The 16,488-nt window shown below is 40.6% G+C and overlaps 1 protein-coding gene and 1 long non-coding RNA gene across 3 annotated transcripts; one reads left to right on the top strand and one right to left on the bottom strand.

Annotated features, from left to right (window-relative positions):
• Positions 1-2,073: 2,073 nt before the first annotated feature.
• LOC146654905 (uncharacterized) lies at positions 2,074-3,940 on the top strand. The gene is made up of 2 exons (XR_014907315.1): positions 2,074-2,773; positions 2,984-3,940. It is a non-coding gene; the product is annotated as an uncharacterized LOC146654905 (long non-coding RNA).
• A 967-nt stretch (positions 3,941-4,907) lies between these two features.
• LOC146654904 (uncharacterized) lies at positions 4,908-12,587 on the bottom strand. Of its 2 annotated transcripts, XM_085380859.1 has the most exons (3): positions 11,297-12,587; positions 7,749-7,889; positions 4,908-7,606 (listed from the first exon to the last, which is right to left on the bottom strand). In XM_085380859.1, the coding sequence occupies exon 3, from the start codon at positions 7,559-7,561 to the stop codon at positions 6,776-6,778; it is 786 nt and encodes a 261-aa protein (XP_085236985.1). In that variant the 5' UTR covers positions 7,562-7,606; positions 7,749-7,889; positions 11,297-12,587; the 3' UTR covers positions 4,908-6,775. The 2 variants fall into 2 exon arrangements, with proteins under 2 accessions (XP_085236985.1, XP_085236984.1); XM_085380858.1 differs by lacking the exon at positions 11,297-12,587 and having other exon boundaries at positions 7,749-8,278.
• Between the last annotated feature and the right edge of the window lie 3,901 nt (positions 12,588-16,488).

The following is a 16,488-nucleotide window of genomic DNA, read 5'->3' as shown; positions in this document are numbered from 1 at the left end:
CTTCAAATTTTTCTTTGGACATCATTTTATTATAATTTTCAGTGCAGTCCTTTATTTGTTTGTTCCTATGAATCATTCACACATAATAAAGGCACCTAACTCAAGGGACAAATTCGTTACTGGCACATTACCAGCAGCTTGTCACAAATACACAATTTGTTTCCTGCACAAAAAATGACAACGATAACACACCAGCAAGGTGATTACCAAAGAGCTATTAGCCAAAAACTTGACATATGTCAAGAAACTAAACAAGTAGAGGACAAAAGAACTGGCAGCTTAAATAAAAACATCTACAGCAGACGAACAGAATTTGAAAGTTGTGTCCTTAAGAAATAACACAAAACTGACACACAACCTGAGAGATGCATCTGGCATCTTATGTTTGCAAGTTTCAGTAAACTGCTGCATCTATTTCCCATTTTCCTAGCAAAATACAAAGACATGATGGCTTATTAGCTCATCCTATCCTAAATAACCACTAATGTATGCCAACTATTGTCACTGCTACACTATCAAAAGCTGAAAACAAACATAAAAAACATACAAATTCATCACCACAACAACACAGTTGATAAATAAAGAAATACAGAAGCACACATGCAAATAGAGAGATGACATAAAAGTTCTCACTCAGCTCCCTGCGGTGCTGTTTTAAGCTCCAACTCACTCTAAACAACACCAACGGGGGTCTACTGCTTCCTGAGCATCAACGACCGCGCCACCTTTTTAAGATAAGATAAGATAAGATAAGATAAGATAAGATAAGATAAGATAAGATAAGATAAGATAAGATAACCTTTATTAGTCCCACACGTGGGAAATTTGTTTTGTCACAGCAGGAAGAGGACAGTGCAAAGGTTATTCACTAGTTTCAGTTTTATAATAATATAAAACTTAATTATATAATTATATTCAGGTTACATGACACTTATTGTATAAGATAATTATTTCTGGGATGCTGAATGACAATTTGATGTGTATTTTGTTGCTTTCAGTAGAAATCCTGCTGATGACTCAGTGGATTTTAGATGGAAATTCTGTGTTTCACTCACTATAAACCATCTTCTAATCAGAGGGCGAAAAAGCCACTCTTCTTATTTGGTATTAGCTGAAGAAAATATTTAATCTATACTGACCGTCATCGCTGTTGTCGTCCACCAGGATGACCTCCTTGAGCAAGTGTGTGATTGACAGCTGAGTGGACTGAGCGCAGGATCACCGACAGAGCCTCGTTGACGAAGATGAAGATGAGGGAGATTTGGGGAAGGTCTCTTGAGTAGCTGACCTTTCTACATCTGTAGAAAGACACGACACAACACCTGTAAACTACTTGCATTAAGTAATACGAGGTGCCAGTGGAGCACTAGAGTGATGGTTTGGGAAAAGTAGTCTACAAAGTTATACAATTAAAAAGACAATCATGATTTTGTATTGATGAGCCCATTTACCATGATTTCTAACATTTCTGATCAATTGAATGTTGTATTAAATAACAAGGAATATGCCTTTCTTTTTAAAAAATGAGGACATTTCTCAGTGAACCTTAATTTTTGAGTGCTCGCATATTTAATTTTGAATTTGTAAAAAAGACTAAACTACCTCCATAGAGCTGCTGACGTCTTGTTCAATGGGGCTGAAAGGCAGAGCAAGTGCTGCTTCCTGTTCAACTATAATCACAAGGATTTATTTTCCACATTGGCCTTTTAACTGCATGTGCTGTTTCAGATAGAAACCCTATTTTAAACTTGTTTTGTTTAAACAGCTCTAATGAAGCGGAAAGCGGCAGGGTGAGGCTTTGGCTCTAAGTTTAGCACATGTGGGAAAGGAAGGGGCTTCTTTTATTGTCTCCTTTTCACGTCTTTTTTTCTTTTATCGATTATCTTATTTCCTCTGTGAAATAATAGCTAATTAGAAGTTATTCTATAACAAATCCAGTGTTTTCAATTCACGAGGTTGGAGAACACTTTTTTAGGGTTTTTGGCAGGAAACCATTAGAAAACAGAAGGCAACATTAACAAGATTAACCACGAAGAACTGGGACATTTGTCACCTTTTTTCTCCTTCTGATACAATATTGCAAAAGTCTTGAGGCATCCTCATTTCGTTATATTCTGCTGGGAAAATGGGAAATAGGCAGAGCAATTCACTGAAACGTGCAAACATAAATGGAAATACAGTACATAAGGCAAAAATGTACTTGAAAGTCAATATTTGGTATGGCCACCTTTACTATCGAACATAGCCTGGACTCTCTCTTTCCGGAACACACTGCTTTAATAAATGTTGAGGTCTGGGCTCTGGGGAGGCCAATCCATGACTGATCTAGGTATACGTTTATTGTATTCACCGTGTGTTTGGGATCATTGTCGTAATGAATAAAAATATGCCTTTTCCAACTAGATGCTTTTCAGCTGGGACTGCATGATTAATGAAAATCTTAATATCTGGTTCATATTTCCATCAGCTTTCTCAAGATTCCCAACACCACTGGCAGAGCCTTCATCGTGTTTTACAGATGGATGTAAACACCCTCTGTTGGAGTCATATCAACAATTATTTGAACCAAAAATGTCAAATATGAATTCATAATGCTGTAAGACCTGTTGCCACTGATATAGTCCAGTTCTCGTGTAATTTACCATACCTCAGCCTTTTCTCCCTGTTTCTCTTCACTAAAAATGGCTTCCTGACAGCCTTCCACTGAGACCGTTTCTGATGAGGCTTCAGCAAACAGCAGATGGATCCATTAAAGGGCCAGTGCATCTCTCAGGTACTTCAAGTCTTTGCTTTTCTTTATATTTTTCTACATCTTAAGGACATGATTTCCAGATACAGTTCATCTGCTGTACAGAGTTATTTAGTCCTGCTACTTTTCCGGTTTCCTCAATTTTTTTAAGGACTCACAGCACGCCAGATTTTTGGGAACCACCTAGTTGGTTCAAAATGTTATTTTTACCTATCAGATTTTGTTATCTTTTAGATTCTTAAAGTGCTATGCTGTGGTGTGCTGGGGGAGCAGCACAGCAAAGAAGGACTCATCCAGGCTGGAAAAACTGATCAGGAAGGCTAGCTCTGTGGTCGGCATGAAGCTGGACACCCTGGTGACAGTGGCAGAGAAAAGGACACTAAAGAAACTGATGGACATTATGGACAATGCCAGGCATCCTCTGCACACGGCCATTAACAACCAGAAGAGTCTGTTCAGTGACAGGTTGCTTCTCCCCAAGACAAGAACTAACAGACTTAAAAACTCCTTTGTCCCACACGCCATCAGACTGTTTAACTCCTCTCTGGAGGGGAGAGGGAGGGGAAACAGGAGGACAAAGGAGGGGGGAACAACTAAGCTGTAGTGCCTCTTCACCTCACTGTGCAATACCTTTTGTGCAATACTTTTGTAAATAGTCAACAGTGCAATAGACCTCAATACTCGATACTTTGGGAGCCATAAACATCATTAGACCAGTGCACATATTGGTAAATGGACTGGTTCTTATATAGCGCTTTTCTACTCTTCTGAGCACTCAAAGCGCTTTACACAACTTGTGCATTCACCCATTCACACCCATTCGCACAAGCACATTGTTCTAGGTGCTTTCTAAGTAACATTCACACACATTCATACTCCGATGGATGCATCGGAGAGCAATTTGGGGTTAATATCTTGCCCAAGGATATTTGGCATGCAGACTGGGGGAAGCCAGGAATCGAACCACCAATCTTCCGATCAGCAGATGACCTGCTCTACCGCCTGAGCTACAGCCACCCCCTTATTGTCTCTATTGTGCTCTGTCTTGGTTGTTGAGTTGACTAATGTGGAAATAAAATTTATCCAGCAGTAAACCTGAGTTTGCGGTGAGGGAAGCATCTTGTACAGTACAGCACTTTCCAGCAGGAACTTCGATAGAATGTAAAATAAAACATTTTGTGTATTTTAAAATGACATTCAGTGTGTTTTTGTTGTTGCTGCACTAATCAACCACTTACTACTAACTGCAATGGTAGTTTATTGGATTGGAAAGTGTGGCGATGCTCGCCACCTGGTCTCCCTTCTTGCTTGTTGGTGTGGGCAGGTCTCATTTGTAGGTGCTGAAGAGCTGCTGTGGCTCATTTCCATCAGTGGCACTGGCAATACCTGGGCTCATTCTGTCAGTGAGGTAGTTGAAAAACCCCAGTTGGGTAAAGCGTTTGGGGGTTTTTGTTAACAGACATGCTTATCTATTTAGTTGGTGTTATTTTTTTCAGCTAAATTTTTTAGTGCAATTAGCACTTTCAGCATCAATCCATAGCAATGTGTTGTATTTTTCACATTGTCTGTGTGTAAAATACATATGTAAGCATAGATTACACAAAGGATCCTGCACGCCAAGCTGGATACAAATAGAAATCCCTGGAAACAATTCTTTCTGCGCTTAAGAGCAGCTTCCTATTGCAACGCTGGAGGATTTGTCACCATTACTGGATACGCTGCAGAAGCACAGCAAAGCAGTGACTGTGTGGAGTCGAAAACTATTACACCAACTACACTACACAGTCACCCACATTACCCCAATCACTGGCGTGTTTACACAACAGAGACGCTGAGTCTTTGTTACGGGCGCCAGCCACTGTGGCCTCGTTGTGTGGACACAGAGAGACCTTGCTGTGACTCGCGTCTTCCCTGCTGTGGATTTCTGGAAACCGCGCTTAAAGAAAGCACAAGACTTCTTTCGTAAAATGTGCCTTCCTGAACTTGTTGGGAAATACTTCTCGAAACAACGTGCTGCTCTAAATAGCCTGTAATGTTTCATGTTGTGGTTAAAGATTGATGACAGCTGTGTGGTGCGATGTAAATAGTTTGCATTTCATTTTTATGTGATTGCTGTGTACATGTGAATAGATCTATAATAAAGAAAAACAAACAAATATACTATTCTTTTTTGTTTTATTAAAACAACTTCACACAAAGTACAACTATTTACAATGTACAGTACATCCAAAAGAACAGCTTTAAGAATACTCAACAGGAGCAAGTGTCATTTGGCCCTGGTTTGACAACAACACTGGGGCACATATTAACAAAAACACAGCAAACCTTAACGATCTTATCAAGAAGTGTTGTGTCTTCAGCCTCACATGATAAGAGTAATCAGACTGTGTGTAACATTTTGAACTTGTTGCGCAAACTACCTATTACTCGCTCAACATGAATTCTCAGGTGGGCAATTGCTCTCGTTTGTTCAACGTCCCTTGCATCAAGTTGACAGTAGCCTTTTGTGAAAGCTGGAATCTTGACCTCCGCACACATCATTCCTACAGCATCTCTGATGTCAAAGCCTCTGTCAGCCAATACTACGTCCCCTGGTAACAGCTTTTGAAGAATGCCACATCTCTCTATGATGTGTTTATCTGATGCACGACTAGGGCTGGGCCATATTATACCATTCACGGTAATACCGGTATAATGTTAGGCAACGATAGGAAAATGAAATATCGCGATAGAATGGGAGTAAAACGCGCATGCGCAGTGCCTTTGTTTTCATACGCACATGGCCGATTGTTGAGTGAAACAGATGAACCAGAATTGGTTTGTAAAAATGGTGCAACTTCCGTGATGTGGAACTGGTTTGGTGTTTGTCTGTCAGATACACGACAAAGCACATTTTTTTGCAGAACATGCAAGCGGTCGTCGTTATTGTCGTATTTGTCGGACTAAGATGCTCTTAAATCTGGGAGTAATCTGGGTCCTAAACTCCGTATGCTTCAGGTCAAACAACACTGCAGCATCACTGAGAGTTAAAAACTGTCTAAATTCTTTCATCTTTAGTAAAACGATCAGCATTGCTGCTTTACCAGGTGTAACTATAAAGTTTAACTTCCATGAAAACAAAAAGTTATTACATTTAATGGAGTTAGAAGTTAGCAGGAAGCTAGCGGAAGTTAGCTCGCTAGTTTCGCTAGTTACCTAAGCATGATATAGCATGTTCTGACTGAGAGATTTCTGAAAAAAATCAAACGTACAGCTCTGCTATCACTTCCAACATAAATGAAGACAGGAAACTAAACAGCAGTGACGTTTGTAGGGTTACTGAAGTTGGGCTAGCTGGTATATAATGATGTGCTACGTGATCGCTAGCGACACAGCTATGTTAGCATAACATAAACAGTGAAGCTGGAGGACGAACACTAACACTTTTCCACTTATAAAAGTTAACGTGAAGGTTCTTCATGGTTAGAGACAAATGCAATCGCATGGCAGGATGCTGTAAACGGACCAAACTTCAGTCAGGAGAACAACTGAGATAATCTATCCACAATACCAGGTTAGTCATTAATATACTGCAACAACATGGGAATAGAGCAGCTGCCAGAGAATTCAACATTAATGAATCAATGGTACAGAAGTGGAGGAAGCAAGAAGAATGAGTTTAATAAAGTTTGATTTATCTGACTGCTTTGTTTCGCTTAATGTGCCTTATAATCCCGTGCACCTTATGGTCCGAAAAATGCGTACTGCACACTGCAGTTTAATGTTGCAAAGCACCTCTTTTTAACTTCAGTGGATATTATACATGGTTATGCTCAGGATATGTCAGCCCATTTCTACTGGAAATGCCTTTTGGTTAAACTTTCAGCAAGGAATTTGCATTTGCACTGTTACATTTTTATAAAGCTTTAATGTACATAAAAACCAGCTTCTTGTTTAAGTGAAAATAAATGGAAGGTTGTCTTTTTGCGCTAGTAATGTTGTGGAGTTGTATTTTGTCTCGCATCAATTATATCGTCGGTTATATCGTTATCGCAAATTTTCAAATATATATCGTGATAAATATTTTTGGCCATATCGCCCTGCTCTATGCACGACCCCCCATCCCCTGGAAATGAAAGAAATAGCTCCATGGGGTGTAATCCCGATGAGGTATTTTATGGTCTGTGTACCCTTGTAATGAGAGTATGTTTGTGCGCGTGCCTTTAAATTAGATGGTCTTTCTGTTCGAATCTCAAAACAGTCAACAATGATTGCTACTCGTTTTCCAAAAGTTTCAGTAAACTGTGGAGGCATTGTCGCCTGCAGACAGTGCCTCTCAGGCCAGTGCACCAGTGCTCCTAAGTGGGCATACAAAACATCAATGGTATCGGTGAAGACAGAAGACAGTGTTTTGTGCGACACATGGAATAGATGACAAAGATGCTGGACTGGAAGATCAAGTCTCAGACGCATTAGTGTGAGTAAGAGCATTTGGAAACCTGTCAGTTTCTTCGGTATTGGCAGGAAATCTTTGACAGTGTTGAAGAGGGACATTAAGACAGCATAACAATATAGTCCAGTGTAATATCTTACTTTTTCGGTATCGTCCTTTAAGAAAGTTTCATTCAGCTCTGTCTTTTGCAACTGTGCTCGAAGCAGTCTGTTCTCCTCCAACAGCCGGTTTATTTCTGCTCTGCCCTGTTGACTGCACACACAGTCCTTCGTCTGCCCTTCAGCTTCCGTGACGCTGTCACTCCCATCACCACTGTCCACATTTGCAGCTGGTACGTCAACCTCCACTTGTCCAACACAACTGCTGTCCACTGCCTCCATGACATGGTTGTTGTTCTTCTGTCAGACCTTCATCGATCATCAAGCCTGTAAGATAAAAAATAGTGCATAGACTTAAGGTTAATGTACACCAATATTCCAATGACAGGTGTGTGATTCATCTTTAAGTTATGTGCGGATTAGTGTACCATAAGAGCAATTTAGTATGTTTTCAGAGGGGGGTGTTTACCTGCAATGGGTGCTCTTTTTCGCTTCCGTTGCATACGCCTTGCGTGCCGGTCCGAGTCTGACACAGGTTTGTCGTCGTGCCCCATGTGCAGTGTTGGTGCCCAGTCTGGATTTGTTACATCCATTTCATATGCTGGTTTGCCTGCAATAATGCCAAATCAAAAGCTACTCAGTCGACATGACGTGGTTCTGCAGCATCACACATTAGCATGTTTTATCTCATTATCTATGACCGCAGCGCATTGAAAAAAAAACCCACTAAAAGCCTTTTGGTTTGGTCCTTTTACAGCATCCTGCCATGCGATTACATTTGTTCCTGACCACCGAGAACACTCACGTTAACTTTTATCGAGTGGAAAAAAAGTTAGCGTGTTTATATTGTGCTAACATAGCTGTGTTACTAGCGGTCACGTAGCACATCATTATATACCAGCTAGCCCAACTTCAGTAACCCTACAAATCAATCAATCAAGCTTTATTTATAAAGCACTTTTCATACAGAAAAAATGTAGCACAAAGTGCTTTACATAGTTAAAAGCAGCCCACCCCACCCTCCAACTCACTCCCCACACTCTCAATACACATATATCCCCCCACCCCCACCCACACACACACATACACACACGCGCACACTTAAAGAGTAAAAATTGGGCTGGGCTCGCATGAGCCAAGTGAGGAAACATTATAACAGAGAGCCGTCTGCACCGGGAGCCGGTCACAGACCGCAGCCTCCGGGCTGGGCACACAGCCGGAGGGAGGCCAAGGAGCCCCCCAACCAGGCTGAGAGGACCCCAGAGACCAGCAGCCACGGTCAATAACAGCCCCGGTGCAGAGAGCGCCCTCCGAGGAAACACTGGAGATATGACGCAATACGATATATACAGGGTAAAATGATAAAATAAATAAGAACAGGATACAATATAAATATAAATATAAATAGAGTAAGAAGATTAAAAAATGAATAAGAATAAAATCAAAAAATATTAGGTAAATCCTAAATTAATAATAGAATAACAGGATAGAATAAATAAGCATAAAAAATAAATAAACGCTAAGTAAAAGCTAAATTAAAAAGGTGGGTCTTGAGCCTGTTCTTAAAAACATGTACGTTCTCTGCGGCCCTGAGCTCCTCCGGCAGGCTGTTCCACAGACGAGGACCATACCACTGAAAAGCTGCCTCTCCGTGAGTATGTGTCCTGACTTTAGGGACAATCAAAAGGCCAGTACCAGAGGACCTCAGGGTCCGCGAGGGTTCGTATGGTAAAAGCAGATCTGAGAGATAAGAAGGCCCAAGACCATTAAGACATTTAAAAACCAATAAAAGAACTTTAAAATCGATCCTGAAACACACGGGGAGCCAATGCAGCGATTCTAAAACCGGTGTAATGTGGGCCCGCCCTCTGGTCTTCGTCAGCACACGAGCTGCCGAGTTTTGCAAGAGTTGTAAAGTTGAAATATTCTTCTTAGGAAGACCAGAGAGCAGGGCATTACAGTAATCAATGCGACTGGCAATAAAAGCATGCATCAGCATCTCCGTGTTGGCCCGAGAGAGAATAGGGCGGACTCTGGCTATATTTTTTAGATGATAAAATCCAATTTTGGTTACATGTTTAACATGTGGGATAAAACCAAGCTCAGAGTCAAAAATAACACCCAGGTTTTTCACTTGTAGCGAAGGACATAGTGAAAATGCCTCTAATTTAGACAAGAGTTTCTCTCTCTGAGCTTCAGGACCGACAATTAAAACTTCAGTTTTGTCCTGGTTAAGCTGTAAAAAGTTTTCTGCCATCCAAGATCTTATATCCAAGATACAGTTAAAAAGGGCATCCATTGGTCTGGTGTCATCAGGAGACACGGAGATGTACAGCTGCGTGTCATCAGCGTAACTGTGGAAGTTCACTCCATGCCTCCTGATGACACTGCCGAGAGGCAACATATACAAATTAAAAAGTACAGGGCCTAGAACCGACCCTTGAGGCACACCACATGTCATTTTATGGATCTTAGAGGAGCATGTATCCATACTCACCATAAAAGATCTGTCAGAGAGATAGGAAGTGAACCAGTTGTGTACAGCACCAGAGAGGCCCACCATGTGTTTTAGTCTGTTTAAAAGAATAGCGTGGTCTACTGTATCAAAGGCTGCGCTTAGATCCAGCAGCATCAGGACTGAGAGCTTTTGGGCGTCCCAGTTACATCTAAGATCATTTAAAACCTTTAGGAGAGCCGTCTCTGTGCTGTGGTTCACCCTAAATCCAGACTGGAATATCTCCAGGATCTGTCTATCATTGAGAAAATCAGTAATCTGAGTAAAAACAAGTTTTTCTAAGACTTTACTTAAAAATGGTAAGTTGGATACAGGTCTGTAGTTATTAAAATCATTACAATCCAAATTGCTCTTCTTCAGAAGGGGCCTCACCACCGCCGTTTTAAAGGCAGCAGGGAAGACACCCAACTGAAGAGAGCAATTCATCATGTATAAAAGCTCAGCCTCAAAAAATCCATAAAGTGTTTTAAAGAGTGAAGAGGGGATTGGATCTAAAAGACATGTGGTGGGTCTCACTGTGGAGAAAACCTTCTGAAAGTTCTCAGCATTAACCAGGACAAAGCTGTCCAGTGTCTCCTCAGGTACAATCGAGCCCTCAGATGTGTTTACAATCATATCGCGATTAGATAAAATATCAGATCTGATGGCGCTGATCTTTCCCCTGAAGTGGTCTGCAAACTGCTCACAGAGCGAGTCTGTGGGGGTTCTTTGGGAGCTGTTAAAATCAGGGTTAAATAAATGATCTATGGTGGAAAAGAGGACCTTGGGATTATTTTTGTTAATACTGATTATTTTGGCGAAGTATGAATTTCTTGACTTCCTTAATGTATTATTGTACATTTTAAATTGCTCGGAAAATATTTGATGGTTGATATTATTTTTATTTTTCCTCCATCTCCTTTCTGCTGCCCTGCAATTTCTTTTGAGTTTTTTGACTTCTTCGTTTCTCCAGGGTGATGCATGTTTTACGTTAATCTTTTTGGTGGTGAGTGGAGCAACGGAGTCAAGGCTTTTCTTCAGTTTGCTGTTAAAATAACTAAAAATCAAATCGCAGGGTGCAGGTAAAATCACAGGGGGGCATTTGACTAAAACCCTGGTAAAATTTGCAGCCACTGTCACTGCTGTTTAGTTTTCTGTCTTCATTTATGTTGGAAGTGATAAGAAAGCTGTACGTTTTAATTTGTTTCCAAAACCCCGCAGTCAGGACATGCTATATTGTATTTAGATAGAAGCTAGCGAGCTAACTTGCTGCTAACTTCTAACTCATATGTCATAAATTCCATTGTCATGGATGCCTGGATGTTTAACTCAGTTGTTACACCTGGTAGAGCAGAACGCTGATAATTTTATTAAAGATGAAAGACTTAAGACAGTGTTTTAACTCTCAGTAATGCCACAGTGATCATTTGATATATGGACCTGCAGCAGAGTTTAGGCCCAGACACGGCTAGTGACGTCAGACTCAACAATCGGATAGTGATATGAATTACTTTAGAACTCACCGGAGAGAAAATGCCGCGAGCAAACCAACAAAAAGCTGGGGATTGCACGGAACTCGATATCCGCTCGTCTCACCGCTGCAATCCATGCCTGGCGTCTTTGTTTGGTGATATCGGATACATGGGATCCCTCACGTTGCCGCCAGGATGGAAAACGATTAAAAGATTAATCCAGTTTCTTGCCTTCACGATCGTGAGATCTAACATTGCAACCGACTACACACGTACCACCATAGCTGAAGCTGTATCCTTTGTCTGGCCTACTGTGATGGCGGCAGGGGGCGCATTCTAAAATGTCATGTGACAATCTGATTCATGAAGAGTGATGATGTCACAAGGACATGTGATGATGTCACAAGGACATGTGATGATGTCACAAGCACATGCCTTTGAGCCTTTTCTATAAATAGGGGTCAGGAGCAGCAAGTTTTAGTCAGTTTGTTCGCAGCCTTCAAACGTTCGACCAGAGCTATATTTGAAAGTATTTGTAAACCTCTTCAGAGTCACTGTGCACAGGATTAAAAATGTATCCACGAAAATGCCAACAAAGAACAAACAATCTTGCTGCCTCTCCTTCGAGGTCTGGCCAGCCACTCACTTCAAGAGGGAAGCCTGATATGACACGATCCATTGGTGCCTCATCAGTCCAAAGGACATTACAGGAAAACTCCGACCTACATGCAAAAATTAAACAAATTGAAGAAGAGAAGCTTCAACTGGAGGAGAAGTGCAGACAATTGGAAGCACGAAATCAAGAGCTGGAAAAACAACAGCAACGCCAGCCTTACACAAAAATTATTAGTGAGGCCTGGGAAGGAAAGTTTGGTGAAGCACGACAGAAGATTTTGTTCCTGATGAAGGAAAACAAGACAAAGAGTGCTGAATTAAAAGAAACGTCTGCCCAGCTTCAACGCGCGAATGCTACTATTGGGGAGATGCAAAGGGATCTCCAAAACATGGAGCAAAAGAATCAGGCGCTCCAAGGAACGCTTGATGAAGCTATGGAACAAACTGCACAAATCCTCGGACAGAAAAAGGAAGGGGTCACACAAATGCAGGACCAACTCAAAGGCATAAAGAAAAAATACGAAGTGCTGAAAGTCAGGCTGGATGAAACAGAGTGCAAAAAAAAAGAGCTTCTTCAAGAGAAAGAGCAACAGGAAGAAGAAAAAAAACGTATTCTCCAGGACTCAGACAACTTGAAGTGTGAAAACGCTGAAATGCTTGCACAAAAGCAGCAACAAGAGAAAATAAATGAAGACCTGCAGCGTAAGCTTCAAGAAATCACAAGAAGAAATGAGCAGTTAGAAAAGATGCACAAGGAAAAACAACAGCAAAATACAGACAAGTGCAATCTATTAAAAGAAATGGAGCAAAGATGCCAGAAACTTGAGAAGGAAGTTGAAGAAACAACCGATCAGTTGAGAACCCTCATCCTAGAGAAAAAAGTGGTCGTGGAAAAGCTCATGGAAAAGAAGAAAAAACGTTTCCGCTTCTTCTGGAGGAGGGACACTCCTGCTTTTTCTACTTTTTCTATTTTTTCTACTGCTGACGTCACCTCGTCTCCCTCCACCTCTGTTCCATCTTAATTTTCACCTCTCCTCTCCCCTTCTCTCCTAACACTTCTTCCCTCTCTCCTTCATCTTTTTTCACCCCAACCAGTCCCGGCAGTTGACTGCCCCTCGTGAGCCTGGTTCTGCCGGAAGTTTCTGCCCGTTTAAAGGCAGTTTTTCTTCCCCACTGTCGCCTAGTGCTTGCTCAGAGGGGATTGTTGGGGTTTTCTCTTTTCTTTTTTTTTCCCTTCTTATTACCATTTTCCTTTATTTACCGATTTGTTTTGTTTACTTTTCTTTTATGTTGTTTCTTTATTTACTTGTTTAACTTTTTTTCAACTTATGTAATAAACTAATAAACCAATTGAATTTATCCTCTGCGTATTTTACATCTAATCTTTAAAGAATATTTCCAAAACATTTTCAAACATCACGATCTGTCTTTTGTTTGCTTGTTAAAACCCCGTAAATGGTGGAGTAAAAACCCTGTGATATGGTTTAAAACATCAAAATAGACTAAACAACTAGTCTAAAACTAAGAGACACAGGATAAAGTTGGTGTGAAGGTTTCAGTCTGTGAATGAATCTAAGCACCATCACCTTAACTTTAAATTCATCTCTGTTACCCTCTTTGTGACTGAACTCTGACCGTGAGCACCACAGCCACTGCGCACCAGTCACACACACTTTAAATCCATCACAGTAAACCAGTTAGTTTACCTCAGTTTGTTTTGCAGCACATTTCACAACATGCAAAAGCATAATGTGCCATGTACAGACTCAAAATCTGATTTAAAAACATGAGGACTGACCTGTAAGCTTTACATTTACAGTTTATCACATACCACTGAGGTTCTTACCTGTAATTCTAAGCCCTCTTCTTCCTTTTCTGGTTTAAAACATCAAATTAGACTAAACAACTAGTCTAAAACCAAGAGACACTTAAATATTAAGTTAAACCTCTGGGGTTGCCGGACGCGCCGGCGCGTCAAAATCACATGACCAATTTAAGACGACACAGCTACAAGATGCAGCGATTCAGAGGCTGTATCCCAATTCAGGGTCTGCAGCCTTAAAGGCCGCATTTTAAGGCCGATTACGTCACCATGCCAGTCTCCTATTGCCAGAGGCTGAAGTGTGTGTGCAGTCACCAGGTGATAATCTGATATCGTCTACTTCCCCACTGATGTTAAGTAATATGAAAAAAAAAATGAATCCCACCTTAGGCCGAATGTGTGACTCTCTTCGTAGTGGAAGAGAGAATGAATCTTCCCATCCGAATTCACGGCAATCAGTCTGTCAATCAAATCCTGTGGAGTAAAATGAGAGGCTTTGAACAAGAATGCACCGGATAGGGTGCAAAACGAAAACTGTGTGGAAATTTACAATGGGTAAGGTGGAGAACGTATATCAGTCTCAGTGTGAGAGGGTTTATTTGAATGCGTTTGAAGTAAAACAAATGGGTGGGTGGTGTTTGGAGGCCAAATAAAAAGTGCAAACATGCCCTCAGATGGATGACAAAAAAAACCTGCAGTGTGTGGAAAAGAAGAAGAAGAAAAACACTTACAGGTATGGAGGTTGGCATCTCCCTCAGGGTGTATTCGCTTTTGTTGGCCAAAGACTGTCGGCCCAGCAGTTGCCACACCGACTGGGAAGAGGAGAGGAGGTTGACCAAGTACAGGAAGGACTGAAGAGGAAAGTAAATACAGCAGCTGTTAGAGAGAAAAAATGTATTTGCTTTTAAAGACCATTGTGAATGCATTTGTGCACGTCATGGATTGATCAAATCCTAACACATAATAATAATATAACACTATTCAACTACAAACACTACCGATAATATGACAAATAATATCTGTAGTATTCAAAGCAAAACAAAATGTAAAAAGAATTTATGATTGCAAAGGTAAAACATGGTTTACCACACTCTCAAAACTGAATAAGACATATATTCTGAGCAGAGTGGTTGAGCAGAAACCTATTGCAGCCTGAAGAATATTAAACTACAGGAAAGCTCCCTGCATTTTTCACTGGGTCTGGTAGAACAGGGAAAACATATCATCAAAAGCATCAAAGGAAAAAAAGAGAGACACTTGCACAAACGAGCTACAACTTAGATTATATTAAACAGCTTCAAAGAAACGTAAAGAAAAAAACAAGATACGATGGATTTTTTTTTTCTAAAATAGAAATATCTATACTTTCATGTGTCTTCTGATGTTTCTGTGCATGTGTGAACTTATCTTCATATGTACTACCAAACCTCCTACTGTACTTAGCACAGATTAAAGCAAAGACTCGAGTTAATTCACCAAAGTGCTGGTGTGTGTATATTTAGTTTTCCTTTGACCTCAGCATATATGTATAACCCACTGATAAGGCAGACTTTAAAGTCGCCTGTGGCAGGACACAGTTTACACATCACTGGCTGTCCGTATTCACTTGGCTAGTCTCTCTGAGAGAGATGACTTGGCTGCTGTCAGAGGCCAAGCATCAGACACACACAGACAGGCTCACGCTGGAGCTTGTTGAAGCTTTCCTGAGAGAAATTCTGCCAAAAACATAACTAAAAATGCAGTCTTATGAAAGTAAGGCTTATTTGCCCAGACACCCATAAACCAATCAGCAAAAAGCCTTTCTTGTTAACAAAATCACTATTGCCAGTTTCTTAAATATGAATATTCACAAGTGAATTTTCTACATGGCTGCTGGTATCACAGCAACACATGGACCACTATTCTGAGTCCTGGGTTAATAATAATTGGAATCAATTTAATTTTAATCAATTTAAACACCTTTGTAACCAGTGAGCTAAAAACATGATGGAAAAGCAAAACTTCTAAGAGATCTGTGTCTGTACTATTATGTAGATATCTAAAAATTGGGGCATTGTGGGCTCCAGGAAGTTTCTCCTTCTCCCTCTCTCTCACACACACACGCACGCACATACATACAATACCTTAATGCAACTCCTATCTGTGGGGTCAATGGGAGTTGGTTTGGGACGGACCACTCTGATGTCGTCACTGCTGCACTCAAGAACAGACCATAGCTCTAGTACCAGGGCCCGAATAAAGCCTGAGACAGAACACGGAGAAATTTGTTGTACCAAACATTTATTTGAAATAGCAGCAACTAAAATTATTAACAGTGCTTTAATAAATAAACGACTGACTTTGTTATTGTGTCCAATCTTTTAAAGAAATCTGTCTTTGCATTGCTGGCACCGTTTTGATTGGAGGATTTGAATCTCAGGAAGGAAGGAATTTATAATGCCACTCCCTTTGATCCCATTTAATCTCTTCCCTGTTGCACTTTGGCCTGTCAGTAACTACATTTGAATTTTGCAGCTCAAGCTTGCACATAAAGGCTGGATAAAAACGTTAATGCAATCAAAATGTACGCAGCCCTCGCTGGAAAACTGGGGATACAGTACAGTACATAAATGATGAAGCAAAGACAAAACATTAGTGTCATGGAAGAAGAAATAGTCAGTGCATCACGGGAAGCTCCCAGCAATAAAACCTGCATTTGTATTGACACATAAACCTTAATTTGTGAGCAATTTTCAGTGTATTTCAGTTAAATTAATGAGACAAATATAACAAAAGGGATTTTATACTTAGAAGAAGAATATGAAAT

The sequence above is a fragment of the Rhamphochromis longiceps genome, linkage group LG14 (assembly GCF_057381845.1).
Source record: "Rhamphochromis longiceps isolate RC_006_pf linkage group LG14, R_longiceps_female_GT1.1, whole genome shotgun sequence".
Taxonomy (NCBI): Eukaryota; Metazoa; Chordata; class Actinopteri; order Cichliformes; family Cichlidae; genus Rhamphochromis; species Rhamphochromis longiceps.
Note: the sequence above shows the minus strand (reverse complement) of the source record. Positions and strands in the feature narration are given on the sequence as shown.